This window comes from Grosmannia clavigera (genome assembly GCF_000143105.1).
Source record: "Grosmannia clavigera kw1407 unplaced genomic scaffold GCSC_144, whole genome shotgun sequence".
Lineage (NCBI taxonomy): Eukaryota > Fungi > Ascomycota > Sordariomycetes > Ophiostomatales > Ophiostomataceae > Leptographium > Leptographium clavigerum.
In genome coordinates this window covers 56,796-83,148 of record NW_014040797.1, presented here as the reverse complement: position 1 = coordinate 83,148, position 26,353 = coordinate 56,796, and the positions used below count along the sequence as shown (strand labels likewise).

Sequence of the window (26,353 nt, the reverse complement as noted above, 5' to 3'; positions counted from 1 at the left end):
TTTCTGTTTCCCGTTTTGCAGTGGGGGCGTTACCGGTTTTGATATGGCATCCATTTTCGATATATCCAGACAAATCGGAAAATATATACACTGTTACTACTCCGTACTGGCCAGGATCGATCGAGCGCCGTGCAAAGGTTGAGGCTTCGTCTCCATACAACGAGAGGGGAGAACGCGTCTAGGTAGGCAGACAAACGGAGCAAAGGCGGACTGACGCTTTGATTGGCTGTACTTCAGCTTGACCTTGACCCATGCACTGTAGCCGCCTAGTTTGTTGGGCCCGTGGAGCGCCAAAGTCTAGTCTACAAATCGCTGGAGGGGTGAAGAGGGGTTGTTTTTTCTCTACCCCGGACAACCAAGACAAAAAAACATAGTTTCAGAAAATTTGAAGTAGACAACCTGAGCCTTCCATCTATTTAACAACTTCCAACTGCAAGCTCCGGTCCTACATTCCACGGCCTGCATCCTATTGGACATTAATAATCTATCTTGCCAGTCTGCTCGACAAATTCCTTGAGATACTATAACGAGACTCTAGCCTTCCTGTTAGCAGCAACCAAACAAGCCACGATGTCGACTGCTGAGGGCACCACCGCGGCCACGGCCCCGAAGGAGGTAAGATGCCATATCCCAGTCCGGTCGCGACGGGTGGGGTATTTCTCATCTATTGCAGTGACTGACGATGGATGTGTGTTTGGCAGGTTACCGAGGCCGAGAAGCCCGTGACCTCTTCCGCCGTGTTTTCCATGTTCGGTGGTGGGGCAAAAAAGGAGAAGAAGGACGTCGAAGAGGGCCGTGGCGATGTGTCGGGCAGCAACAAGGCACAGCGCGAGGCAGCTGCCGCTGCCGCTGCTAAGGATGGAGACGAGGTGAGTGTGGATTCATTGTGGAGATGCGAGGCCAGGGCAGAGAAGATGCTGCGAGCCCGTACATTTCATGACCAGTTTCTGCTGACACGCTCATAGGAGGACCAGGCCCCCGAGTCCGAAGATGTCCACTTCGAGCCTGTCATCCGGCTGACGGAGAAGGTTGAGGTCAAGACCAACGAGGAGTCAGAGGAGCAGGCCTTCAAGATGCGCGCCAAGCTGTTCAAGTTTGTGCGCGAGAGCAGCGAGTGGAAGGAGCGCGGCACGGGCGATGTTCGTCTGCTGAAGCACAAGGAGAACGGCAAGACTCGGTTGGTCATGCGCCGGGACAAGACGCTCAAGGTCTGCGCCAACCACTACAGTATGTCATCATTACGGGGGAGTTTTTAAAGGGGGAATTGTTTTCTGTTTTCTAATCCGTTTCAGTCCTGCCCGAGATGAAGCTATCGCCCAACGTCGGATCTGACCGAAGCTGGGTCTGGAATGCGACGGCGGATGTGAGCGAGGGCGAGCCAGAGGCCGTGACCCTGGCTATTCGCTTTGCAAACCCAGAGAGTACGTATATCCCTATTTGGCCCATGCTTGCAGCCAGTCAGTCGACTCTGTATGCTAACTTCACCAGATGCGAACCTTTTCAAGGACGCCTTCGTCAAGGCGCAGGCGGATAACGAGGCCATCTTGGAGGCAAACAGCCCTGCTGACGAGGAAAAGGAGGAAGAGAAGGCCAAGGCAGAGCCAGCCAAGGATGCATAGATCTACATCCGGTTTGCATATACAATGTCAAGCTGAGGCTAGCATTGCTGAAGAGACACCTTACGAGTTTTTTCGCGTCGAATTTTCCCTCTCCCCTACCCCTCTCACGACACTGCCGCCACTTGTTTATGTTCCCGAGCTTAGTCGAGTTGGAAACTTGGTCATCTCATCAAGCAGCTCGATTTCTGGACTACTCTGGCATCGACTGTCAGTATTGCCAAGTATTATTACACCCTTATCCCCCCCTACTATTGCCTTCTTCGATGCCCATGTGCCCTAGAACGATAAGGTGCAAAGGGCATCTAGACGGTGCATAAACGATCACAGGAGAAGCTATCTGGAAGCCGGTTTAGGCGAGCCTGTATGCTGCCGTTTTGCATGGTCTCTCGAAGAGAAAAAGGACAAGACACCAAAACATGGACGATGCCATGATGCGCAACCTGGTTTAGATAGTTGCAGAATAAACAAAGTCAACAGTTTTCAACGATGCTAATGCCGGTTTGCAGAGGTATCTGGGCCAAGGCGCAAAGGGAAAAGGAAACTTCGTACGACACTGGAGTACAAGTACAGAGTACAAGTACAGAGTACAAGTAAACAAAGCGGTGGGGTGGGCTTTCTTAGGGCAACGCCCCACTACGCCAGACTGGATTTGTTATTTTGCATCTCCTAATGAGATTAGCGGAGCAGGACTCTATCCCCCTTAGGAGAGCAGGCCCAGCATCAAATCACATCCCAGCACTGTTGCGCCACAAAGGATCGCCCTCAGCCACAGAGTACTTGCTGCTAGGAAGGTCCTTAGAAGAGACCGCGACGAAAAGATGGGGCGGAAGGTGACAAAAGTCGCGGTGCAGCGCAAATCGATACGAATTGTCAACCGCAGAGTGCCGCCTCATGAGCAGCAGAGCAGCAAACGACAAAGTACCGGTGAGTGCGTCCGGCGTTTTTTTTTGGCAGCGTTCCCGTTTTTTTATCTGTTGCGTCTGTCCGGGCCGCCGTCTTTTTGCTCTGAAATGCGCCGAGCTGTAAAGGCAGCAGCCAGCAGCGCCAGCATTGGAAGCGCAAGTTAAGGGAGGCAAGCAGAGAGGAGCGCGCTAGATGGAAACGAGGCATACACATGTGGGCATCGCTGGCCAGCTTGCGTCAGGACGGTGGATGTCATTAGGGAGGGTGTGGGCGATTTGGTCCAGTCGTGCATTGCGATCTGTCTTTCATTGCTCCGTCGTCCTCGTCCATGGCTAACTGTCGATTGTTCATGCTGCAATCTAGCCCTTATTACCGACGAAGAAGATCCGCTCCCCGCAGGCAGCATGATTGTCGAAGTACGTCGAACAGCCGCACGCGTCTACTTTGATTCCAACAGCTGACATATGGTCTTTCCGCCCATGCAGCGCCGCATCAAGCTCGTGACCGAGCAGCACAACATGTTCGTCCCCGTCCGATGCATGAAACAGGTGGAGGGATGTTCAGGGCGTAGTGTGGCTAACATTGTGCGCGCGCGCGTGTGTACAGCCCGAAGCCGCCTCAGATCGAGGGATATCCCATGAAGGAATGGACGGTGGAGGTTTACGTGCTGGACGAGAGCGGCAAGGAGAGGCCGGCGAGGTGCTTCCAGAAGGTGGTGTATAACCTTCACCCGTCGTTTGAGAACCCGGTGCAGAGTAAGTACAGCTGCGGTGTTTCCTTGGACGCGGACCAGACTCCTGTGTCGGAATTCTGACGGGACACAGCCTTCCACGAGCCGCCATTCAAATGCACCAACGAGGGCTGGGGAGAGTTCGAGATGACGATCGACTGCTACACGACGGAAAAGGGCGGCAAACAATCGATCTTGCACGATCTCAACTTTGCCAACGCGACGTACGAGAATGTCCACACGGTGCAGTTCAAAAACCCGTCGCAGGCACTGCAGACGATTCTGCGCGAGACGGGCCCACTGCCGACGGACGAGGAGCGCAAGGTGCGCAAGCCGCAGGACGGGATCAAGAAGAGGAAGACGTTTGATATCGAGAAGATGGCGGACGCGATTCCGCGGCTCGGCGAGGATGACTTGCTACACATCATCCAGCTGATCCACGACAACAAGAGCGAAGATACATACTTTGTAAACAATCCTGACGGTGCGTCTCCTTCCCTCTCTCTGGCGTCTGCGCGGTGGGTGAAGCTGACCAGGCCTGCTCTTTGCGCCGACAGCGGGAGAGTTTTCGTTCGACCTGTACACAATACCCGACAGTCTTGGCCGGGCAATGTGGGACTACATTGTACGTGAAGGCCGATCCCTGGATGCGCTCTTGTGTGTGGACGAACACGCTGACATTGACGGGAACAGCTTCAAACGTCCGAGGGCCACCGCCTTCGATGAGCTGGCGCGGTGGCAGCTGTGTTTCCATCTTCTGTTCTGTTTTCCCGTCCTTTCATCTTTCCGTTTTCCCGTTCTGGTTGGGCCTGGCACAGGGGAGGGGATCGGACAGCTACTTTCTTCCCGTTTTGGTCGCTGTAACGTGCGTCTTGTTCGAGTCCGCCGTACGTGTGCATCAGGCATTCTCATCAGCCGAGAAGGACAGCGGAAGTTGCATCTGCCGTGTATTTTGGGGGCTGGCGACCTTGGCTGGCCGTGTGATTTATTTTACCGAGGAGCAAAGGGCAATACAATGCAACAGGTAGCTTACGGCACTAGGCGAGGAAAGAGCGATGGTCGCGCCTGCTGTGTCCCTATTCTAAATGCGAGTGACTGCACATGACAGATCTGCCAAACTTTAGCCTCATCTTCTCGGTCATGCCCATTGATTGCCATACCGATGGCCATTCCCATCAACAAGTCAGCCGGTGGACGCCTCAGCACACCCCAGCACCCCGGCACGGCAGGACTCATCAGCAGCGTTGCACTGCAGTATCGGCGGTCGCAAGCGTGCGCTTATTATCCCACCGACAAGAGGACAACTCAGCTGGCCAGGGCCGTCGTGTTGGTCCGCGTTCGAGCACAGAGTACTCGCACGTCGTACTTCATTCTCTGTGCATAGCCTGCCCCTTTTTATCGCGGGCGGCCATTCTTTTCATCGCGTCCGATCTCGAGGGGTTTCGTTGCAGCCATCTCACAAAAAGCGGATCTCGTGTGCACCACCGCTCTTTGAGGCTTGAAGCAGACCCACCATTATCCCCTCGCCCGTCTTCATCGAACTGACGTTTCCTGAGCAAACCCGTCGCAAACCGAGGCCAGCCTTCTAATCCCGACAGACCCCAGACGGACGACGCCAGCGCGACGGTAGTGGCAATATGTCCACTCCGAGGACGTCACGGCAGCCAGACGACAGCCACAGCAAAAGCGAGGCGTCTCCGGCGCTTTCGTCGGCGACGGGCGTGCAGGAGGCTCGACAGGAGCAGGCGCCACAGGAGGGCCACAAGCGCGTGTACCAGGCGTGCATCCCTTGCCGTCGGCGCAAGGTGCGCTGTGACCTTGGATCGGTAGACAACCCGCACGATCCGCCTTGTGTGCGCTGCCGGCGGGAGAGCAAGGAGTGCTATTTCAGTGCGACACGCCGCAAGCGCAAGACGGACGACGATGACGACGACAACAGCAACAGCAACATCAACCGTGTGGACGGCAGCGACTATGTGATTCGCAACGGGCGGCGGAAGCTGCACGCGGACGAGACGACAGGACTGCCGATCAGCCGGGTGCTCTACAACGAGGTCCCGTTGACACCAACATCGGCGGGCATGAGTTCACAGCCGCTCCGGCGACCGACTCCCGATGCGCGGGCGATAGCATCGAGGAAGGGGATGACGGCAGAGCGACGAAGCGTCCCAGCAGCCGACGAGTCGAACACACCGCTTGAGAACCTCGAAGCACGCTCGGTGATGCGGCGAGAGGTTTACGGCCATCACGACGCGCTGGATCTGCTGTATATGGCGGCAGAAAGTGGCAAACATGCGACCGGGCCGGTGCTGGACAGCTTTGGCAAAGGCCGAGGTGGCGAAACGTCAACAAACAACAACCTGTACGACCCGGGCACAGGTGGTGGCTATGGGGCGAGTCGCAGCGGCGATGCTGGCGGCCCGCGAACAGAGCAGCTGCTCGATCCCACGCTGTCCCATAACTGCTCGACGGGCCAACCGGGTTATGCCGAAGCCGTGCAGCTGTGGGCGCGATTCCGGTTTGTGCGAGCCGGCTGGTTCACAGCCCAGGAGGCCATCGAGTACATTGACTAGTAGGTGTCTGGTGGAGAGTTTGGCTGGTCTGGGGGATTCTGCTAATGCACGCACAGCTACTACAAGTACCTCTCGCCGCTGACGCCGATCTCGCCGCCGACATTCAACAACCCGGCGTCGCACGGGACGCTTCTGAACGAGGAACCGATCCTGGCGGTCACACTTCTGACGGTGGCATCGCGCTACAAGGTGCTGTCGGGGCCGGGGGCGACGTGCCGGTCGCACGCGATCCACGAGCAGCTCTGGACATACCTGCGCGGCATGATCGAGCGAGTGGTCTGGGGCCAGGAGGCCTTTGGCGGCGGGTTCTGTGGGTCGGGTGCAGACGAGGCGCAGACGTCGAGCACGGCACCGTGGCGCGGACTGCGAAAGGGCAGCCTGCGTACGCTGGGAACGATCGAGTCGCTGATGATGCTGACGGAGTGGCACCCACGCGCACTGCACTTTCCACCGGCCGAAGTGACGGACGAGCTGCTGCTGCCATCACAGCGGACGACGGAGTTCCAGGCGGCCGAGACAGCAGACCCGCGACCGGTTGGTGTTGGCGGCAAGCGAATCGACAGCTGGCTGGAGCCGGCGTGGCGCAGCGACCGGATGTCGTGGATGCTGCTCAGCACGGCCATGGGTCTGGCCTATGAGCTGGGCGTGTTCGACGATCTGGGCGAGATGCTGGCTGCTGGCGCCATCATGCGGCCGGAATACGAGGAAGAGACGTATCGACTGCGGGCAAACCGCATCAAGCGGCTGATCCTCATCTATCTCACCCAGCTGGCCGGTCGTCTTGGCTGGACGAGCATGGTGCCCGAGAGCCTGCGCAAGAAGGATCCGGCCTCGTCTCGACGACGACCGACGTCCGCACTCGACGGCCAAACACCCGGCACCAGCCTCTCGTCCGTGTCGACCGCGTTCAATTACATTCCCGATCTCGAGCTCGACGACCAGATCATCCACTGCTGGGTCGGCATCAGCAATGCCATGCACGCCGGCAACGAGAAGCTGTTCCGCTCGCGCAAACACACCACCGAGATCATCCAGACCGGCAGCTATATTGAGCTGCTCAAGGACTTCCGTCCGCTGCTGCGCGACTGGTGGACCGAGTTTGAGCGCTTCCGCCTGCCGACGTTCATCCGCCACATCCTGACGATCGAATACGAGTACGTGCGCATTTACGTCAACTCGTTGTCACTGCAGGCCGTCGTCGAGCGGTGCACCACCAAGTCAGCCGGGGGAGGTAGTGCTTCCTCGGCCGCTGTCGGCAGTGCTTTCGGCAGCAGCAGTGCCGCGCCACAGCTCTCGCCGCAGACCCAGAACTACTACGGCAAGCTACCGCTCGGTCAGCTGGGCGGCTTTGGTGCTGCCGACCAGGAGTATGTCAAGGAGGTCGTTGAAGGCTGCCGCAATCTGCTCACCACCGTGGTTGACGGCCTGCTTCCGGGCGGCTACCTCAAGCACGCGCCTGTGCGCACATACTTCCGCATCATCAGTGGCGCCATGTTCCTGCTCAAGACCTTTGCCCTAGGTGCTCCCAAGGCCGATGTGGAGCTGTCGATTGCCCTGATGGACCGCACCGTCGATGCTCTGCGCAACTGCGTCGTCGATGACGTCCACCTGGGCACCCGCTTTGCCGACCTGCTGGAGTCGCTGACGAGTCGTCTGCGCAACCGCTTCATCCATGCACCCGCCACCATGTCTGCCGATGGCCGGAGCCCGAATCCACACTACGATGCCGGCAGTCCGGCCGTGACCGGCCATCATGGAGGTCATGGACCATCGGCGCTCTCATCTGCCATGGCAAACAGTGATTTAGCCTGGCCGAAGACAGGTCTTTCCGGTATGTTCTTATCTTGTCTTTCGCTCTTGTTTTTCTTTTTCTTTTTCTTGCTGTCCCCTTGTCCCTCCGCTAAGCCAGCTAGCTATGGACCGATGCAACACGCCCGCCAACATCTCTGCCACGCCCTTTGATCCGGCCGGCGGCAGCTTCCCATACCCCTCGGGCATGGCGTCCACGCTGGGCCCTACGACACCTGCTGCATCGGCCGCTGTCGACAACTCCCTGGGCGAGCACCTGTTTGTCGATGGCGCCGACTGGAACAACAACGAGATGTGGTATCTGCCCGCCGGCCCGGCCTTCTTCCAGAACATGGGCGAGTCCAACGTGGCCATGACGGCCGAAGGCGTCAGCATTGCCGGCATAGACCTGCTCGACTTCATGACCATGGATGTGCCCGCTGATCTGACTTCTACCATGAGCGGGAATGGCTTCTAGGGCTCGTAGGCCGTTCCCATGCTTTGCTTCCGCACGTCGCTCTAGATAAGGGCGCACGCTTTATTAGGCTGTGTTATCAGATGAAAGCCGCGCGGATCTGTGCAACTGGCTGACGTTCTGACGTTCTTTACACTAACTATGTATACACCAAAGACTATAATATAAGAAATAGAAATCCTGAACACCGTTCAAGAGCCGTGTCTGTACAAGCCTCTGGCTAGGATCACAACAAAAGAAAAAGGGGGTGTCTGGCAAAAGTAGGGAACGCGCAATCTCTGGACGACTGCAATCCAAACGGCAGTCAAAACGGCCTCGTCGTCGCTCCTGTAAAATCAAAGAGTCCGAGGAAGAAAGAGGTAGATGGTGAGACGCGAGAGACCAGAGGGTGCTGGGTCACGGATGAAAGTATAACTGGACTGTGGAATAATTACAAATGAAACAAAAGAGTTAGTAAGTGTTTGTCGCAGGCCGGCCGACGTCGAGGCCAAAGCCCGCCTACTGGCCAAACTGCGTGTGGCTCTGGTGGGCTGCTTGGAGGACTAGAAGACAAGAGTCAGGCTATGCGGTCAACCAGAAAACAGGCTTGTTAACTCACTTTGGAGGACACTGGTCTGACCAGTCCGATCTTCACATGCGATCTGAAGGCCGGACCCGTCGACAAAGTCCAGACAAACGCTGTTCGGGAGCTCCTGCACCTCCATTTCCGGTATGTACGGAAGCCGGAATTCGCTCAGGTGGTATCGCTTGACGGCGCCCGTCGGCACTCCGTTGACCGTACAGAGGATCAGGAACCCCTGCGAGTCCAGCGACATCGTCCGCCGCTTCCACAAAAGATTGTCGGGGAACTGCACATTCACGTCTCCCATCAACGACACAATGCTGGGCTGCTGGGTCGCCGCGCTCTCATCGGCCGCCGGTATCGCGTTGAGAACCTCCTCCTCTTCGGCAACAGTCGGCGAGAGTGTCGGGGTTGTCGCCTTCCGGCCCGAACTGAACGAGCTGGACAGCCTCTTCATAAACCGGCCCGCCCGGCTCTTCGACGGCCTGCCTTCGTCCCCAGAGTCTCCCGTTTCTGACATGAGCGAAGGCGAGAGGGGGGCCGTCAGGGGCGTATTGGCATCCCGGTCCTTGCTGATCGAGGAGCGGCGGCTAGAAATGCTCAGTCGTCGGGACAGGCTCGCAGTCGTGTGCACCGACGGAGGTCGCGATGGCGACGCTGAAGCCGCCGGCCCATGGGCATTGTCGGTCGACGGAGACCGCCCACCCCGAACAGATCCGCGGCGCTCCTTGATAAAGTCCTTCATCATCGACAGCGACGATCTCCTACGACGACGACTGCCCTCGGCCTCGTCCGTGTCACTGGCCACCGACCGGTCTTGCGACTGGGACCGCCGACGTTCTTTCGATCGCCGACGCTCCTGGATGCTCTTCCTCTTGTCGTGCGATGGACGGAAGCCATCCGCCTTCTGGTGGTCCACCACGAGTGGTGACTGCTTGAGATCCAAAAGACTAAAGTCCGAACCGTCGCCGCGAGCCTCGGGCGACATTGCCGATGACTGCCCAGGATCCCGCAGTATCCGGGCTCTGACCTGGATGGACTCCGGTCTGCCCCTCGGCACGTTGCCTCCTTCAAACACGGACAGCCGGCTGGCCACTGATCCCGACCGCTCTCTAGCCGCCAGCCTGGGCACTTCCGGCGACGACTCCTGCGAGCTGGGCGGCGACAGCGCCTTGTCCGCCTTCTGAGAAGACGCGTGCTCGGCAACGGACGGGGACCTAGAAGACTCGCGCACGCTGGGCTTGCGCACCGCAAAAAAGGTCGACGAAGGCCGTTCGAGACGCGTCGAGCTTTCCGGCGTAACGGCACGACCATTTTCCGTCAGCTTCTCCAGGGCCTTTATGCGTTGCGAAATGCTTGAGCCGACGTTGGTCGCCTTTTTCGGCATGTTGTTGGCCGCCGTCTGCTGCGCAATCTTGTCCATGAACGCTGCCCCAAACGATGCCGACCTCGCAGAGCCAGTCGTGCCGTCGCCCGGCGCCAGGTAAGACGCTCGAACCGGATTGGAGGCCGCCCGGCCAAGGTGGTTCACAGTGTCACTTGTTCCGGGCCTGGACATTGGTTTGAGAGGGCCCATGTTGGGGAAAACCGGCGTCGCCGGAGACTTGGACACTGTGACTGGCATCGCCTCCTCCACCGTTGCCGACTGTAGTTCTTCCATGAAATCTTCGTCGTCCAACAGGTCGGCTTCTTTTTGGGTGGCTGTTTTGCCCAAGTCATGTCCCAAGTCTGTGCGAATAGGGTCCACCATTACTTTTCGTTTGGCCTGTTTCGCGTCAGTCGAAGGGACGCCACTGTTATCGAGGTCGCCTGTTGATGTGCTCTCGTTCATGTTCGGCTCTGCAATGAGTGGAATCTCGTCGGAGACGACAGACGCGTCTGGCTTCTGGTCGGTCGACTTGGTACAAACTGTCTCGTCAGTGGACTCGGACAGCGACGACGCCTTTGTCGAGTCACCGACCTCTGACGGCATTTCCAGGGGCGAAGCTGGGTGTGAATCCGTTGTCTGCGTATCGACCGACGCATGGTCTACCGCAAACAGACCAACGTCAATGGCAGAATCCGCCGAGTTGGTGTCGGGCAAAGGGAAGCGATCAACCAGGCTCTGCTCGCCACTCATAGCAGAGGTGGTGTCAGCGGACTCGTCGACCGGTTGGGAGCTGCCAGAGTCGAGGTGCATAGCCGGAGCATCGATAGATGGACTGGGCAGCGGCGGGTGACCATGCATTTTCATCTCTCGCAGCTTCAAGGCCTTCTTCAAGCGGGCCATTTCAGGGGTTATGGGGTTCCGCTTCGTTTCAGACACGGTTACAGTTGTAGCGGTAGACTTTGTGGAGAGCCCGGAGCTCGTTGTGGGCCGGCCGCTGCTAGTATGTGGCCGCTTCAGGTCGCTAGTGTTTGTTGGACCCGTTGAATAAGCAGCAGCACCGAGCATATCGCCGTCATCTGCTGTTGCGGACAAGTCACTTGGCGTCTCTTCCCTCAGCGGATTGGACGATTCCGCCACTGCGTTGTCTCTGCCTTTCTTAGATCCCTTGGATAGGAGCTTAAAGCCTGCCGGAATAGACGATATAGGCCTGCAATTTCCGGCACTACCAGACGTCCGTGGCCGCCCGCTCGTGTCCACCGAGGGCCGTGGGCCAATCTTTACTTTCGGTTTGCCGTACGGATACGCGTAACTGAGCAGTTCGGCATTGGACAGCTGAGACAGCTGTGCCGAAAGGTGCCCAGCATCGTCAGATCTGCTGGGAGAGGGGGGCTGATCGACGCCGAGAAAGGGTGGTGGTTCTGTCGTACTAGAAAATTTGGAGGCTTCGGGCGAGGAGGCAAGCTCCGAGTTCAGCACGACGGGCGAAGGTGGGGTCGGATGGTCTTCCTCTTTCAAGATAGACTGTCTCTTTGCAGCTTGCTGCTCCTCTTCTTCTTCCTCGGCAATCTCGATCAGGCGCCGCCTCCTCAGCGAGCTTGTCGAAGACGAGGTAGAGCTTGAGGCCGTATGTAAAGAGCAGGCAGCAGAGAGTTTCGTATCCTTGAGTTCCTTCGCAGTCGAGATATCAAATGTGGTGTTGTATGGTACGAGCTTCTCGGACACCGCATTGAAGTGAACCACGGACCGTGCTATAGGTGGTCAACAAAACCGGCACCGGTCAGCACCAACAACCGAGGACCTCCTCCCATATGGCAGTGAGACAATGAGACAAACCTTGGATCAGCCTGGAGCAGCTCTCAGGTAGGTATTTGATAAGCACGTTTCTCCTCCTGTATTTGAGGAATCCATAGAGCGGAGATGGCTCTTCGTACTGGGAGATGGCATCTCTGATCTCCACGATGCCTCCGGTTCCTTGGCCGAGGATGTCGACCTCGTCACGACTTGCATATTTTAAGAGAAACCTGGTAGATAGCAAAAAGAGTGGAGTTAGACACGTGCCTCTTGCGTGCTGTCATGTTTCTAAAGAGCCGGGCAGAACGTACCATCCTCCGGGCTCCGAGGCCGCAGCCTCATGAGCTTCCTTAACAGCCGGGGCGTCCAATCCATTTAACGACATCTCCGGCGGCTACAGCCCGAATTCGGACCGTCGGGTTCGAAGGGCAAAAGGACAGAGGGCGAGCGACGAACACAGCGACCGGTCGTTGCGCCGCGACGAGAATGCATACAACGCTTTGCGTGGAAAGGCTCGGTGTCAAACGACCGACAGGGAGTTTCTGCGACGTCGGCGGGCTGTGAGGTTGAATCGGTGTTGTTCCAAAACGGCGGCAAGCGATAGTGGCCGTCAGTTTCGTAACTTGTAGGTCCTGTTTTGAATTGGCCACGGGATATTACATCCACCGATGCCAAATTGGCGAAGGGTGAGGGGCTATTGACATGACCCGGTGCGAATGACGAGAAATCCAGAGATGCGGCGAGAGATGAGGGGGGGGTCGTGATGTGAAATAAGGCCAGGAAAAGGAGAGCAGGCCGAAAACAGCAAGGCTTTTCCTCTAGCAAGACCTGGGCGCACCTCGAAGGGCAACACGCAGACACCACAAGAGCATTTCCCGGTAGGATCGCCGGGATTTGCAAAGAGGGAAGCGGAAAAGAAGAAGCGAGGAAGAATATTAGAAGCAAGGAACAGAAGAAACAAAAGAAACAACCGAGAGGCTTGATGACAGCCGTTTAGGGAGAAGCGGAAATAGGAGTCGCGGATTTGCTTCTTTTTTTCTTTTTCTTCTCTTCTTCCAGGGGTTCCCATTTCATAGTTGGTAGTCAGAGACGCCGCTCTGCCCCTTTCCGACTATTCGCAGACTAGCGTGACCGAGCCCATTATGGTTTTCCGTTTTGGGCCCGCTAATCCATCCAGGCACACAATTTCAGGTGGTAGCGGCCGCTCCGTCCCTCTTCCAAGGGAACGTGGAGTTCGTTGCGCTGGCCCAAATAGCGAGTGTCGGGGGGGCAGCGAACGATCAGCGTGCCTGCGTGGTGCTCATCAGAGGCAAGCGAAAATACAACGCTATAGGTCAGCAAGTCTCCTCAACAGGTCGCCCAATCTCTATGCACCCGCTTTAACCCCATATTAATCCACACTGCGATACGGGGGATAGGGGAACTCGTGCAGCGAATGTCCATACCGTACGGAGTACTCCGTACATACGGGCAGTCATCTCTGCTTAAACTCTACGGGGGAGACGCATTACCATGTAATGCAAACCCGGAATTGCCCCCGAAATAGGCGGTGCCGGAACTGCCAGACAGCGTCAGGAACAACGATGTGAATACAATGTATGCAGGATAACGCTACTCCGTACATCAGTTCTGCCAGCGATGGTGCTCCTCTCTTTCATCCCCTGGGTTATGCGTCTGCCAACAATTGCAATATCATGGCTTGACCTCTAAACTCCCAGCTGCCTCGGCCTCGGCCACGGCCACAGCCACCGATCTGTCCGCTCTCAGCCCCGCCGCATCATCGCTTGCCAGACTCGGCTCTTCCTCTACCGATCCTTTGATTGCTGTACGCTTGAACGCCTCATCAGCAGAAGGCGGGCCATGGCCCCGTCCGCTGTTGGTCGCCGACACCCCAATGGCTTGCGCTTCCCCGTCTGCAATCTTCTGTTTGACACTGTTGACGATCGTGTCAGCTTCGCTGGGCGTGGTGTCCCACTTACTGCCGTCGAGGACTGTCGAGGCGACGCCGCCTTTGCTCTTCTGGCTGTCCACGAGTGCATCTCGGTCGAGCCGGACAATCATGCACGAAAGATTGTCTGTGCTGAAGTGGGCAAGCGCATGGTCGACCAACATTTTCGCAGCAGCCGCGGGGTCCTGGACATTGCGGACCAGGTTCACTGCGTCCTGGTCGGTACAGACGTCCCAAAGCTGCAGTCGCACGTCCGTCAGTAAATCAGAGTAAAAGGGGGAGGCGGGGAGCATGGAGAAGGGGAGGTCCGTACCCCATCACAGGCGATAATGATAAACTCATCCGTTTCTGGTTGTATCACCGTTTCTGTTGTATACGGATGGCCTGTCACCAGGTCTTTGATATACGTGTCGCCCAGGGCTCGCGTGACCGCAAGGACGCCGTTGACTCGGTTATTCAAGATCAAGCCCCCAGCATTAGCAATCCGCCTCCCTTCGTTTTCATCGCTGCCCTTATGGTCATAGGATAATCGCAAGGCCTTTCCGCCTCGGCACAGAATGATTCGGGCGTCCCCGACGTTGGCCGTGTACAGGACCCGCTGCCGGGTTGCACTGGCTTTCGGCTTGGTGTGCGTCGTCTCTGCGTCTGCAGGTGGGCTCACGATCTCGGCCGCCGCGGCGGTATTGCTGGCGACGTTCTGGGACCCGGTGACCGACTGGCTGCTGGGCACCCGGTCTTCCCAACGCAATACAGCGATAGCGGCGGTGCAGCCACTGTTCTTGATTGGCAGCTTTTCCAGCTGGACATCAACAGAGGTAAAAGTCTGGTCTAGGAGTTCTGGTATGGGTGCGTTGGGATTCTTCCGGATGGTGTCCTCGAGAATGAGGTGCAGCTTCTTCCCGCACCAGTCTGCCGCAAACGTGCCCGCGTGCCCATCAAAAATAGCAAAGTAGCCGTTGTCGGTTTCCAACATGTCTTCGTCTGAATTGCCGGCGCCTGCGCCGGAAGGTACCTCACTCTCAGTGTCCGCCGATTTTATTGAGCGCGCTCCTCCCACATCGGCACTGCCAGAAACAGTGCCAGGAGTCCGGAGAAAGTTGTAGAGAAAGGCGTGTGTGTCTTCCATGGTCCGACGACACTTTTTGTTTCTGTCTTCCCAGACGCCGACCCGGAAAGTTGAACTCGGTCCCGGGATCGACTCTCCAGCTGAATTGTTGTGCTGGCCCTGGGGTACCGCAAGGGCGGCATCTTGTCTGCCAAGCTTCTGGAGCGGTGTCTGGCTTGACGACGCCTCACTGCTTGCCCGGCCTGACTGGGAGAAGCTGAAGGTGTTCTTTGCAGAAGCCAGAAGGCTGCTGGCCCGGCTGCTGACACCACTGCTGCGACGCTTCTTCTGTTCGGAGGAGCCGCTTGCAACGGACGAACTGCCGTTTCCGCTCCGCTTCTCGCTGCCAGAGGAGTGATCGGCAATCGCAGAGGTGGAGGCTGTAGACGGTTTATCCGATTCGGGCTCAGGAGAAGGCGGCTTGTCAGTGACGAGCCCACTGCCACTGGCTACAGAACTGCCGGTTGCGCCACCATTGCCACTCTCGTCGACTGTATTGACAGCACTGGTGGCTCCGGCACCACCGGCAGCATCAATGCTTACGTCCCCGACTGCGCCCTCAGATTTAGAGGCCGACGGCGAAGGAGTGCCCCCGCCGAACATTCTGTTCAGCAGGCCTCCTTGGGAGGAAAGGCTTCGTCTCTTGTTGCCTGCCAGATTGGTTGGTGGGGGGGGATGGCGGGGGGAGGTGTGAGGGCCTATTCAGCTTCTTTTGGGACTGAGATGTACGCGCTGCCGTGTGAGGGCAACTTTGGAGTAGGGGAGAGTGCGGTAGAGGGATGGGGTAAAGGCAGAAGACAATGTGGAGGTGACCGATATTAGGGAAGAGGAAACATTTTAGGATACAGGGGACCCACGCCAGAAGTGCTAGTTACCAAAGACGGGCATCTGGAAACGCCGAGCCCCACGCGAATTGGCGCTGTATTATTAGGCCGTAATGTTGGTCTCTACGAATAACTCGCATGTCGGGTCAGACAGGCTGTGTGGTACGTCGCAGGGAGCGGCTATTCAATTGTGGGGGGGAGGCAGCGGGGAGAAGGAGCTTACTTGAAGGAGGGGTTTATTAATACGGCTAGGCTTTCGTTTTGCGGCACAACACGCCAAACAGATGATGTAATAAGAAATGGGAATCTTGCTGCTCGCCAAACAGGAAGAGCAGGTAGAAAGGGGTGAGGTGTGGCAAAGTACGTTTGCCATAATTGACAGGCCATAAGAGGATTCTTGTTTATTGTACAGAGTACAACGCCCGTCTCGAAGGCGGTCTTGCAGCAGGCATTCAGTCACTAGCCGTCCCGTGCAGTAAAGCGAAAATGTTGGCGATAAAATGCTAACACAACCGCCAAGTAGCCGGAGGTCTCGGAGAGAGATTGGGGCGCAGCAAACGTAGCAGCCCTTGTACTGTACGGCCGTGTGCAAATCATACTACGACGTATGTGTACAGAGCACATGCACATGTACAAGGATAGAGGCCAAGGACGTAGTGGATGGGCAGCAAGGCGAGGGGGGTGGGAAGTGAAAAACCAGACAGCGAGGACAAGTATTGACCTGCGGGAGCCAAAAGAACTGGTTGGTATGGCTGGCACATAAACTTGTTACATGACCAGAAAAAAACACAAGATTGGAAAGAGTGAGGCTAGACAAAACCAGGGCGGGAACCGAACACAAGATAGATGGTGTCGGCAATATGCTTCCAGGCCCAGCACCTGGAGGGCTACCGCCGCAAACTGTCCAGGCGCGCTTGGAGATCGTCGTCGCCTGCATCGCCGCCGCCGCCGCTGCCGCCGCCAGTGTCGCCGCCACCCACGGCTTGCGCGATTCGTCCCTCCGGCACGGCATTCGACTGTAAGCCCTGTGGTGTTTCTCCGAACTAAAACGCGGTTAATGTTAGCCAGGTCGTACACGAATACGCCATCGTCACAACGGTCAGAGGATGCGGCTCGCATACAGCCTGGTTTAGGTCAATCCCAATCTCTTCCAGAACCTGTTCGACCACCTCGTCACCTTCCTCCTCCACCCCGACGTCCATGGCATCGTCTATCGCATCGTCCATCATCTCTTGTCGCTGGTCCATGATGTCGTTCTCGCGCTCAAACTCCATCGCGATCCGCTGGAGCGAGGGTAGGTTCATGGTGCGGTTCATGCTCCCGAGAGCCATCGTGGCACCTTTCATCGCTTGCATCATCTGTTCGTTTGTCCGGTATGTCTGCAGAGCTTTGGTCAGTCAAAGCCCACAGCTCTTTGGACAGCTGTGATCGGTATACCTGAAGCCGAAGTGATATCTTTTGCAGCTGGCTCCGCATGCCATAAAACTTCTCAACGTATCTACACAGTGTCACTGGAGTCAGTCGCGGGCGTGCTTGAATACTTGCGGCCAATACGTATTCCCATACCGTCTTGTTCGGACCAGGTCTTTGGCTTGAATCTTGCAGGCGCCCATCTGTCCGTTTTGGGCACTTTGCTTGATCTGTGCGACGAGCGTCTTCTCCTGCTTCTCCAGCTTGACGCGCTGCTGGTCCAGCTCGCGAATGGCCTTGTCGAGCATGCGCTGATTCTTGCGCAGACGCTCGGCTGGCGTCACGCGCTTCCCAAAAGCCCACTCGAGCACCTGCGCCTGTCAGCAAGGAAAAAGGAAGAGGCCGGTACTCGGCCGAGCCCCTCGGCCATTCCATGAGCTCAATGGGTCGCTCTCACGTTCATGGTGTCCGCTTCCTGCGTTGGCAGGGGGCAGCACAGCTCGTCAGCAAGGATTCTGTGGCCAGCAGGTATTTTTCTCGGAGCTCGATGGTGCGGTCGTCGTCGCTGCCGCGGCCTTTCGTTGCGTCTGACGGCGTTGTCTGGTGGGTGGGATGGGTGGATAGCTAGCACAGACGATCGCGAGGCAAATTGAGATATCTTAACTGAGGCAGCAGTTGTAAGGGCGATAAGAGTGCGCCAATAGAACGCTGCCGTTATTACGACCCAGGCCAGTAGCCCACTTCGGTAGCGAGTACGAGCTCTCCGCAGTACGTAGTAATACGTAGTACTCCGTACTCCGTAACCTCTCTTGCATATTTTATTAGTAAGCGACCGGCGGTCCCAGTCGCGCCTGCGAGATGGCAATAGATAGTAACTGTCCACAATACTCATGCACACCGGATTCCGGGGGCAAAGTTCTTTTATTTTCCGCTATTTCCTAATACGGTGTGATGTATCTCGAGATTTACTACTCGTAGCACTCGTGCTCAACCCCCCCCCCCCGCCGTAGCCAATCAGCACTCTTCGTCGGCCATGGCACGATCGGGAATTCGCCGCCGTTTCTCGCCTTAAACGTACGGAAAATATCAAGTTTCAGAAAATATTGCAAATCGAACCCGATCAGTCGACACCCAACTCGCTCGCAGCCACTTTTTTTCTATTTTTCTGTCTCCCAATCCGTATCCAAACTCGATCCACTGCGCCGCCCGACGGCTGCTGTCTTCGAACATGAGCAGACCGTCCACAGACAAGGGCAAGTCCCCCAATAAGCGATCAGTGATAGTCGGTGAGCCTAGCGCCAATGTCACCGACGACGACGACGTCGGGCATCCGCAACCCTCGCAGCCCGCCTACATGACTGTCGGAACAGGCTCGACATCCAAACATGCTGCCCACCTGCAGTCTCTCCTCGACACAGACTCCGGCTACGGTGGTAGCTCCACCGGCAGCGACGGTTTCCCGCCGGCGATGCCGCCGTCTCTGGCCTGGGGCTCGGCTTCGCACGAGGACCGCCAGCTACATCCTACCGGCCCGTCGGCGTCCCATGTTGCCCCCGAAGCTGAGCGCAGGCTGCAGGCTGGCGCCATCCACCAGCTCTGGTACAACCAGCATCGCGTTGCTCTCGGCAAGTCTATCACCCAGGCCGTGGAGCTGTTGAAGGGCCTGCAGACAATGAATACGTCCTGGCCGGCGCACTATCCGAGTGTCCAGAAACTGGGTGTCGCAGCCTTTCCCGATACTGCTCTGTCCGGACAACCTCCGGTTCGTCCCGGGTTTCAGCGCGCCCTTACGACTGTTGCCGACTTCATTGACTCGTCGTCCGGTGGCCGGCCAAACCGGGCACCAATGCTGCGTCGGTCTGCAACGGTGTTGGACGACCCCGTCGATGCGGAGTCGAGCAAGGCCGCTGAAAGCCGCGTCTCCACCACCGAGCCCAGGCTGGTGACTCCACAGATCGCACAGGAGTTCTCTGTTCTCAAGCTCGACCTGAAGCTTGGCGGGCTGCACCAGGCGGGGCTGGTCCACTCCCTGGAGAAGGGCTCTGTCGCTTCGCTGCTGGACGAGAAAATCCGATCCAGCATCAAGCACCTACTGGCTCTCCGGGAGCGCATTGAGGACACTTCCAGCAAGGTGCTGGTCACGGGCGACCTGAACGCCGGCAAGTCCACGTTCTGCAACGCCCTCTTGCGGCGAAAAATTCTGCCCGAGGACCAGCAGCCCTGCACAAGCATCTTCTGCGAGGTCTTGGATGCCGGTGCGAATAGCGGCGTCGAAGAGGTCCACGCTGTCCATATGAATGCTGTTTACAACCGCAACGACGAGTCCACGTACGATGTCTTCTCTTTGCTGGAGCTGGAAAAGATTGTCACCGACAACTCTACCTACATGCAGTGTAAGGTGTATGTGAAGGACGTCCGCACCATTGACGAGTCGCTTCTCAACAACGGAATTGTCGACATCGCCCTCATCGACGCCCCTGGCCTGAACTCGGATACGACAAAGACTACGGCCGTATTCGCGCGTCAGGAGGAGATCGACGTGGTGGTGTTTGTCGTCTCGGCGACAAACCACTTCACCCTGACCGCGACCGAATTCATCCGGGCGGCTGCGGCCGAGAAGGCCTACTTTTTCTTCGTCGTGAACGGCTTTGACGTCATTCGGGACCGTGGGCGATGCCAAAAGATGATCCTGGACCAGGTGTCCAACCTTAGTCCCCAGACACACAAGGAGGCTTCTGAGCTCGTGCACTTTGTTTCGAGCAATGCCATTCCTATACCGCCTGGGCCCCCGGGCGGCGCAGGAGGCAGCGGCACCGGAAGCTCGTCGGGCGGCGGCGGAGGGGACCCCGATGGCGACCCGACGGGCAAGGGCAAGGGTAAGGAAAAGCTGCGCGACTTTGAGGAAATGGAACAGTCGCTCCGACGCTTTGTCCTCGAAAAGAGGGCGCGATCGAAGCTTGCGCCGGCAAAGAACTATCTTCTCAATATTCTGAACGACGTCAATGCTCTGGCAAATGTGAACGCCGAGGTAGCCCAGTCCGAGCTTGCCCGTGTGGAGGAAGAGCTGCGTGAGATCGAGCCGTTGCTTGAAACCAACAAGAAGGCCAAGGCCGAGATAGCATCTGAGACCGAATACGTCATCGAGCAGACCTGCACGGATGTCTACGACCAGAGCCGCGCAGCCATTGGCTTTGCGATTGGCCATGCCGGGGACGAAAATCTCGGCGTGCCGTATCCAGGCATCTTGTCTGCTTTCCAATATGCTGAGCAGGTGAAGCAGGAGATGCTGTCTCAAATCTCAGCCTCGGTGGCCGAGTGCGAGGAGAGTGCACGTTTCAAGACCGCGGGTGGTGTAAACTCTCTCAAGCAGCTCGGCATCATGCACCTCGGCAACGATTACGTGGACCTGAACTTCCGACCCGAGTTCATGTTCCGGCGACGGAGAGACGAGCTCGCACGACAGATTGACATCCCGACCGAGTTCTTGGACTTCGTTGACCTGTCCACCTTGCTCCAGCGCCAAGAAAAAATGGCTGGCACCGGAATGGCCCTGACTGTCGCCACGGCCTTGGGAAGCCGCATGATTGGTGCCCATGGATGGATGGACCATGCCTTCTCGGCCGTGAAGCTCGTGGGAAGCAGCCATACGCGTCGCTTGCTAGTGCCAGCCTTTGTTCTTGCTGTTGTGGCGGCTGCCGGCTACATTTTGGTGCAGATTCCACAGTCCTTACCTCATCGCCTCTCTCTCAAGATAGCGTCGCGGCTGGCCGCTATCGACTATGTCCACAACAACTCGAACCGCATTGCGGGCACCGTTCGCAAGGTTCTGCGCGTGCCGGCCGATGCAATCCGCGATGGGCTGAACCGTTCTGTGGAGCAGCTCGGCAATCGCAAGGACGAGACGCTCAAGACCCGTGGCGAGAGCCAGGTCGCCCTAAAGTACTTCAGCAACCTCGTCACGGATAGCTCGAGGCACCGTGCAACAGTGGGAGCATTGGACCTCGAGGCTCCCCCTCCCGGCGCCCACTAGGTGCTGGGGATTCCTTCAAAGGTTGAGAATCGAACGTCGGATTGTCAGCGCAAATCAGCTTCAGAGAGCCGGTCCTCACTAGTTTGCCGACTCAGAGTTTCGGTCAAAGAGCAGGTTGAAGGAACTTCGCGTTAATATGTTTCTCCCCTCTCCCTCTTGCGCATGCGTTTCTCCTGCTTCATCCCCTGTTTCCGGACATCGTCTGAACACGTGCACAGCACATATAACAGCAGCTTTACCACCGATACGCAACGCGTCTTGTGCCAATTTTTCATGTCACTTAACTCTGAATGCTTAGTGAAGGGTGGGTGTTTGGGGCAAGTGTATGTGAGCACTCACCGCTCTCATCTGCCAGGTCAACGTTGCCGTTGGCCATTGACGTGCTCTTGGGAACCGGATATCCATTGAAGGCTGTATTGCCTACTGCCCTGGTTCCCTATATACACAATATATACATACAAGTGCGCCGAAATCCAAAAGCATGAGAAGAGAGCCAAAATAAAGAAAAACCATCCTGTTGCCACAAGTCGTGTTTTGTCATCCGTGCTATCAACCGTGTCATCCACCGTCTCCTGAAATTGTATGATGTCTTTTGTAGAAATGCCAGCCACCAGCCAGCCACCAGCCGTGGGCTCTGAAAAGTCAGGGACATGCCGAAGGAACCAAGTAGCTCGGCATTCTACTTTAAAAGCGAAACGTGCAAAGACAGCTTTATGAGATTTCCCCTCCACAGCCACTTTACAATCTCGCTACTATCCGCCTCCATCTTCTTTAGCACTTAAGATCTGATCTCGCCCTTGTTGTGGAGTGCCATCCTTTCCTTTCATCCACCCGCACGCCTTCGCTTGCGTTTCACGGCCGCCTGAAAAGCCACTCGCTGCTCATCTACAACGCCGGTCTTGCCCCGGTGCCTCCCAATGCTGCGCCCACTTGGGTTGCGGTGTCGCCCTCACGCTTTTCGCCAGCACCTGCCGTCAACAGTTCGCTTCCCATCTCTCTCATGCGCTGTTCCTGCTCCATGGCAACGATGTTTTGCTCCTCGGCCCAAGACAGAGCGAAGGGAATACCAACCAGTAGAGCGCTCACAGAGATGGTCCAAGCGGCGCGGCCGAGAAAGCTAATGCTTGTTCGAACAATGTGGTTCCCAAACTGGTATTTACCGTAAAACCATCCTCGTGCTGTGGGGGGGACAATATCACGTAGAGCGAAGAGCCGGTCTGCAAAAGTCTCGCGGCTTGGATCGAAATCTGAATCTGTCGAGATTTCCGAGTCTGTCCAAAGGCCATGTATCAGCAGTCTTCCGGAGAGACGTTCAGAGCCAACGGCCCGGAAGGGTACGAAACGTATAAGGCGCGTTTATGGGAGTCCCAAACTCACCCGTATCTGTGAAATCATCTTCCTCCTCCGGCCCCGGCTGCTGCTGCTGGAAATGCTCATCCTCCACTTCTACTAATTGGACCATCTTGACTTGTTTGTAATGCACTGGCGCGGTTTGTGTGATCTTTATTCTGCACAGGGCCTGTTCCTTCGACGTGTTATTTGCGGTGATCAGTACTTGGAAAGAACCAAGTTCCGATCGCACCCCAGTTATCGTAAGTAGAGGGAAGAAAAAACTTTTGCGAGGCCACGTGACCCGCGGTGCACTACAGCTCGTACTTGGTGTCAATCAGAATTCGCAGATATTTTGTTCGTAAATACAAAGCCGTTGACGGCAATCAGTCTTGACCCTGATCGCCGCTCTATTATCATTATCCTCTAAAGACACACACTTCGTAGGGAGAATCTCCGACAAAACCATCCCCTGCTATAGAAAGTACTTTGCAACCTCAGCCCTGCAACTTTCTTGGCGTGTCGGCAAAGCGAATACCGCGACGAGTAGGGGGCACTCTAGGAGTATCGTCATCGTCACTGTCTTCGCCTAGCTGATTAGACATTCCAAGGGCGGCCTCTCGGCGACGTTTTTCAGCCGGCGTTTCCCTAGATTCGTCACGTTTGTCGTTACCATCGCTGCCGTCAGCGACACTTCGTAATACCGCCAAACGGCGACGCCTTTCCACGCCAGTTTCAGCATCGTCAAGAGTCGATGAGCCGACATTGGTATGAGAACCGGGATTCCCTTTCCGTCCACGCCTAGGCTCGATAGGCGTCGCAAGTTGAGAGCTGGATGACTGGCGACTAGACTCGGCATCGCTGCTCGAGTGTCTACCAGCGCCCACTTCTCGCCTGTCATGACCCCTGGTCTTTGCTGTGGCTTCATCGATGGCTGGAACTGCTTTCGCCCTGTCTTGCGAGCTAGGCACGCCGAGACCAGAAGCTGCAGAATTTTGCTTGGCCAGCGTCTTGACAGTGTGAGATGCACTCGACTTATCGATGACCTCCTGTCTGGTGTTTTGGTCCAGCTTTTGCATTTCGTTGATAAACCCATCTTTCGTCATGCGCTTGCCAACTCCCCCGATTGTGAATCGGATGTGTCGATCATCCTCTTCCTCTTGCTCCGCAGCTACACTCTTCTTCCGTTGCCTCTGAGTCGATGGTTCGCCTGGTGTTGCTCGGGTAAAACCAATCCAACCGGACATACCAGCTGGCCTGCTTGCCACTCGCGTTATGGGCGTCGCATCAGCAGGGATATCTCTCTCTGCATCGTTGTCTCCATCGTGCTCCTTAATTTTCTCGCTGGCCTTTATCAAGTTGCCCATGCCCATATACTTCAGACTCTGGCTTACGCCAGTATTGGTATCCTTCTCGTTCTTCTGAGAAGGCAGTTCGTATTTCTTGACAACTTCACCATCCTCATCCTCGACGATAATCTGCGAGCAGTAAGCGTTAGTCTTCATCAATCACATACAGCGAATATAGGGCTGCACCGAAGAGGGTGTTACGGGGAAGATCTTACGGTATTTCCAAACTGATAAGCTCGCGCAAGCTCGTGTTTTCGTGGCTCTTTCTGCCTTTCTTTGCGCTTTTCGATCTCTTCGTTTTTCCAATTACCAAATCGGGTTTTCAAGGCATCGTAAGTCCAACCAGAGATTCCTGCGTCTGTTGAGGCTTCCGATTTTAGAGTGTGCGAGTTCAGCTTCTCTTGTAGCTTTTCAAGGTCAAGTTTGCCATTTTCGTCTTGGTCATCGTTTCCAGGAGAGACGGGCTCAACCGCTATGACATCGCCTTGTTCGGTTTCCACAATTATGTTGTCGCCCTCGTCGTACACCTCAAGTTTTGGCCGAGCCGTCGGTGACGATGAACTTTCCGCATCATCAGACAAATGACTATGTTCCTGCCTCTCATTCTCCTCGAGAGCGCTGCCGTCTTGGGTGGCGGCATCCGGGCCCGTAGGAGATGCGGGTTCAGAGGTCAGGAGAGCCTCCTCACGCCTATGAGGCCGTGCATTTTGATCTGATGCGACGTCGCCCTGCGACGTTGTTGGCTGGTGGCCCTGGTTCCGTCGTTGGGGATAGATAGCGGATTGGCTGATGGGGCCACCAGGTCCAATTCCATCATCCCACCTCTTTCTCCGACGGCGGCTGACGAGAGAAGACGCTCGGCTTCCCTGTCTGCTTGAGACTTCCTCTTCTTTCAAGCGACGCAGGAACTGGCCCGGCATGGCGACAGGCAACAGAGCTCCCGGAGGAACCTCAGGTTTGAGGTCATCAAAATCGGTATCGGACATGGTCCGAGCTTGAGACCGTGACTGCGACGAAATTCGAGGCAAGCGGTTCATCCAAGACGGCCCATCTTCCGGGGCGGTGGTGTAGGACATGGTAATCGTGAGGGTATTGATTCGCTTACCGAGGGTGAAGACAGCAACAGACGAGCCATGGATGATTATTGATGCAACGACCAGAAACGATACTATGGGCCAAACCAATGTCAACAGCGTGTAATGGTCTGCGTCTGGAGAGGGTAGCTCCGATAGAGGGACTGGATTGTCGGATTCCAGTTCTGCCCTAGCCATAATAGCAACAAATATGGCACCGACACCGATAGGGCCAAAATGGCCAGCGAATAGAGCCTCCCGCCATGTCTTGATATCAGGTATCAGCGGCTTGAGTACCATCATAATGGGGATGCGGCGGAAAAGAATGACAAAGATGGCAATGATGGTAAGCCGCCACGCAGAAAGACCGATTGCGGTGTCATTAAACATCTCCCAGGGTATGATGGTGCCCAGGTACACAAAATAAGTCAGGTTGAGCAACAAGTCGATGACATTGGATACATGCGATTCCTCGGTATTGTGGCCGAACCAGCCATCGTTGGAAAACCCGACGCCAGCAGAGAAGCCAACAAGAAGGTCGTCCATTCCGAGGATGCTACCAGATCCAGCGCAAAACAGAGCAAGGACAAAGTAGAATACAAGAAAGCTCTCTCGATCGATAAGGTCGTGGCGTTCGGCGAATTTGATTCCATGGCGAGCGATGTAGCCTATCATGAATCCGTAGAAAGCCCCGAAAATGCATTCGTAAAGGATGGTGTACACGATCCAGTGGAAGCTGACTAATCTAGCGCTTTGCTTGTCCTGGATGAGATAGAGCGAAAGATAAATGAAGGGGAAAGCCATGCCATCATTACAGCCAGACTCGGCAGAGAGAAGATCCCGCAGATGCTTGGGAACTCTCTTGGCAAACTTGCCCTTTCCAACAACGGACGAAGCAAGAACAGGGTCGGTGGCAGTGACACAGGCGGCAATGACAAGGCTCTCAAGCCAATTGAGTGGTGGAACCATCCACCAGACAAAAAGGGAGGTCACAAGCCAGCCAAAAGCCATAACGGGCAAAAGCAGGAAGACAACAGACTTCCAATGGCGTTCCATGTAAAACTTTGGTAATTCAACGCCAACAGCGAAGCATTGGACGACAAGAACTATGCGCGAGAACTCGATGGTAACAATATCAACACTGCCCCAGGACTGAGGGTTGATGAGATTCGCGGCATGAGGCCCGAAAATTAGGCCGCATATGGTTGCGACAGTAGCCTCACCGATATACATGCGCTCCTTGATGATGGAGGAGCAGAGCATGAACAGGGAGGTAAAACCTCCTAGAATGATGTAAACCAGGTGAGGCCTGGTAATAGAAAGGTGATCCCACGCCATGACGGAGGTTTGACATGCGTGGTGCCGTGATGAGGAGACAGACGTAGGTACCACAAAGGAAGTCAAACCTGACGGGATCAAGGAGTGCCGGGCGTTGAGATATCGTTGCTAGACAGAAGAAGATAGCTATTCCGGAA

The 26,353-nt window shown here is 56.3% G+C and overlaps 9 protein-coding genes across 9 annotated transcripts; 4 read left to right on the top strand and 5 right to left on the bottom strand.

Moving 5' to 3' along the window:
* Positions 1 to 570: 570 nt before the first annotated feature.
* Positions 571 to 1,619, top strand: CMQ_3119 (ran-specific GTPase-activating protein; the record flags this gene model as incomplete). The annotated part of the gene is made up of 5 exons (XM_014317197.1): positions 571 to 615; positions 702 to 869; positions 966 to 1,227; positions 1,293 to 1,421; positions 1,489 to 1,619. The coding sequence occupies 5 exons, from the start codon at positions 571 to 573 to the stop codon at positions 1,617 to 1,619; spliced, it is 735 nt and encodes a 244-aa protein (XP_014172672.1).
* An 818-nt stretch (positions 1,620 to 2,437) lies between these two features.
* On the top strand, positions 2,438 to 3,978 carry CMQ_3116 (transcription initiation factor subunit; the record flags this gene model as incomplete). Its single annotated transcript, XM_014317194.1, has 7 exons — positions 2,438 to 2,543; positions 2,886 to 2,938; positions 3,008 to 3,042; positions 3,129 to 3,277; positions 3,347 to 3,736; positions 3,810 to 3,877; positions 3,946 to 3,978. 7 exons carry the CDS (start codon positions 2,438 to 2,440, stop codon positions 3,976 to 3,978), a joined length of 834 nt encoding a protein of 277 aa, XP_014172669.1.
* A 911-nt stretch (positions 3,979 to 4,889) lies between these two features.
* Positions 4,890 to 8,091, top strand: CMQ_3221 (c6 zinc finger domain containing protein; the record flags this gene model as incomplete). The annotated part of the gene is made up of 3 exons (XM_014317299.1): positions 4,890 to 5,824; positions 5,882 to 7,656; positions 7,739 to 8,091. 3 exons carry the CDS (start codon positions 4,890 to 4,892, stop codon positions 8,089 to 8,091), a joined length of 3,063 nt encoding a protein of 1,020 aa, XP_014172774.1.
* A 495-nt stretch (positions 8,092 to 8,586) lies between these two features.
* CMQ_2835 (GPI-anchored cell surface protein) lies at positions 8,587 to 12,195 on the bottom strand (the record flags this gene model as incomplete). Its single annotated transcript, XM_014316913.1, has 4 exons — positions 8,587 to 8,630; positions 8,687 to 11,767; positions 11,853 to 12,040; positions 12,122 to 12,195. The coding sequence occupies 4 exons, from the start codon at positions 12,193 to 12,195 to the stop codon at positions 8,587 to 8,589; spliced, it is 3,387 nt and encodes a 1,128-aa protein (XP_014172388.1).
* Positions 12,196 to 13,502: 1,307 nt separating this feature from the next.
* On the bottom strand, positions 13,503 to 15,466 carry CMQ_2797 (protein phosphatase; the record flags this gene model as incomplete). The annotated part of the gene is made up of 2 exons (XM_014316875.1): positions 13,503 to 13,997; positions 14,072 to 15,466. The coding sequence occupies 2 exons, from the start codon at positions 15,464 to 15,466 to the stop codon at positions 13,503 to 13,505; spliced, it is 1,890 nt and encodes a 629-aa protein (XP_014172350.1).
* A 1,108-nt stretch (positions 15,467 to 16,574) lies between these two features.
* On the bottom strand, positions 16,575 to 17,560 carry CMQ_2688 (snf7 family protein; the record flags this gene model as incomplete). The annotated part of the gene is made up of 5 exons (XM_014316766.1): positions 16,575 to 16,730; positions 16,809 to 17,066; positions 17,125 to 17,185; positions 17,254 to 17,474; positions 17,555 to 17,560. The coding sequence occupies 5 exons, from the start codon at positions 17,558 to 17,560 to the stop codon at positions 16,575 to 16,577; spliced, it is 702 nt and encodes a 233-aa protein (XP_014172241.1).
* A 765-nt stretch (positions 17,561 to 18,325) lies between these two features.
* CMQ_3049 (transmembrane GTPase) lies at positions 18,326 to 21,127 on the top strand (the record flags this gene model as incomplete). The annotated part of the gene is made up of 1 exon (XM_014317127.1): positions 18,326 to 21,127. One exon carries the CDS (start codon positions 18,326 to 18,328, stop codon positions 21,125 to 21,127), a length of 2,802 nt encoding a protein of 933 aa, XP_014172602.1.
* An 885-nt stretch (positions 21,128 to 22,012) lies between these two features.
* On the bottom strand, positions 22,013 to 22,589 carry CMQ_3029 (mitochondrial import receptor subunit tom22; the record flags this gene model as incomplete). Its single annotated transcript, XM_014317107.1, has 2 exons — positions 22,013 to 22,398; positions 22,505 to 22,589. 2 exons carry the CDS (start codon positions 22,587 to 22,589, stop codon positions 22,013 to 22,015), a joined length of 471 nt encoding a protein of 156 aa, XP_014172582.1.
* Positions 22,590 to 22,953: 364 nt separating this feature from the next.
* CMQ_3198 (Na+/H+ antiporter nha1) lies at positions 22,954 to 26,216 on the bottom strand (the record flags this gene model as incomplete). Its single annotated transcript, XM_014317276.1, has 2 exons — positions 22,954 to 23,934; positions 24,021 to 26,216. 2 exons carry the CDS (start codon positions 26,214 to 26,216, stop codon positions 22,954 to 22,956), a joined length of 3,177 nt encoding a protein of 1,058 aa, XP_014172751.1.
* Positions 26,217 to 26,353: the final 137 nt, after the last annotated feature.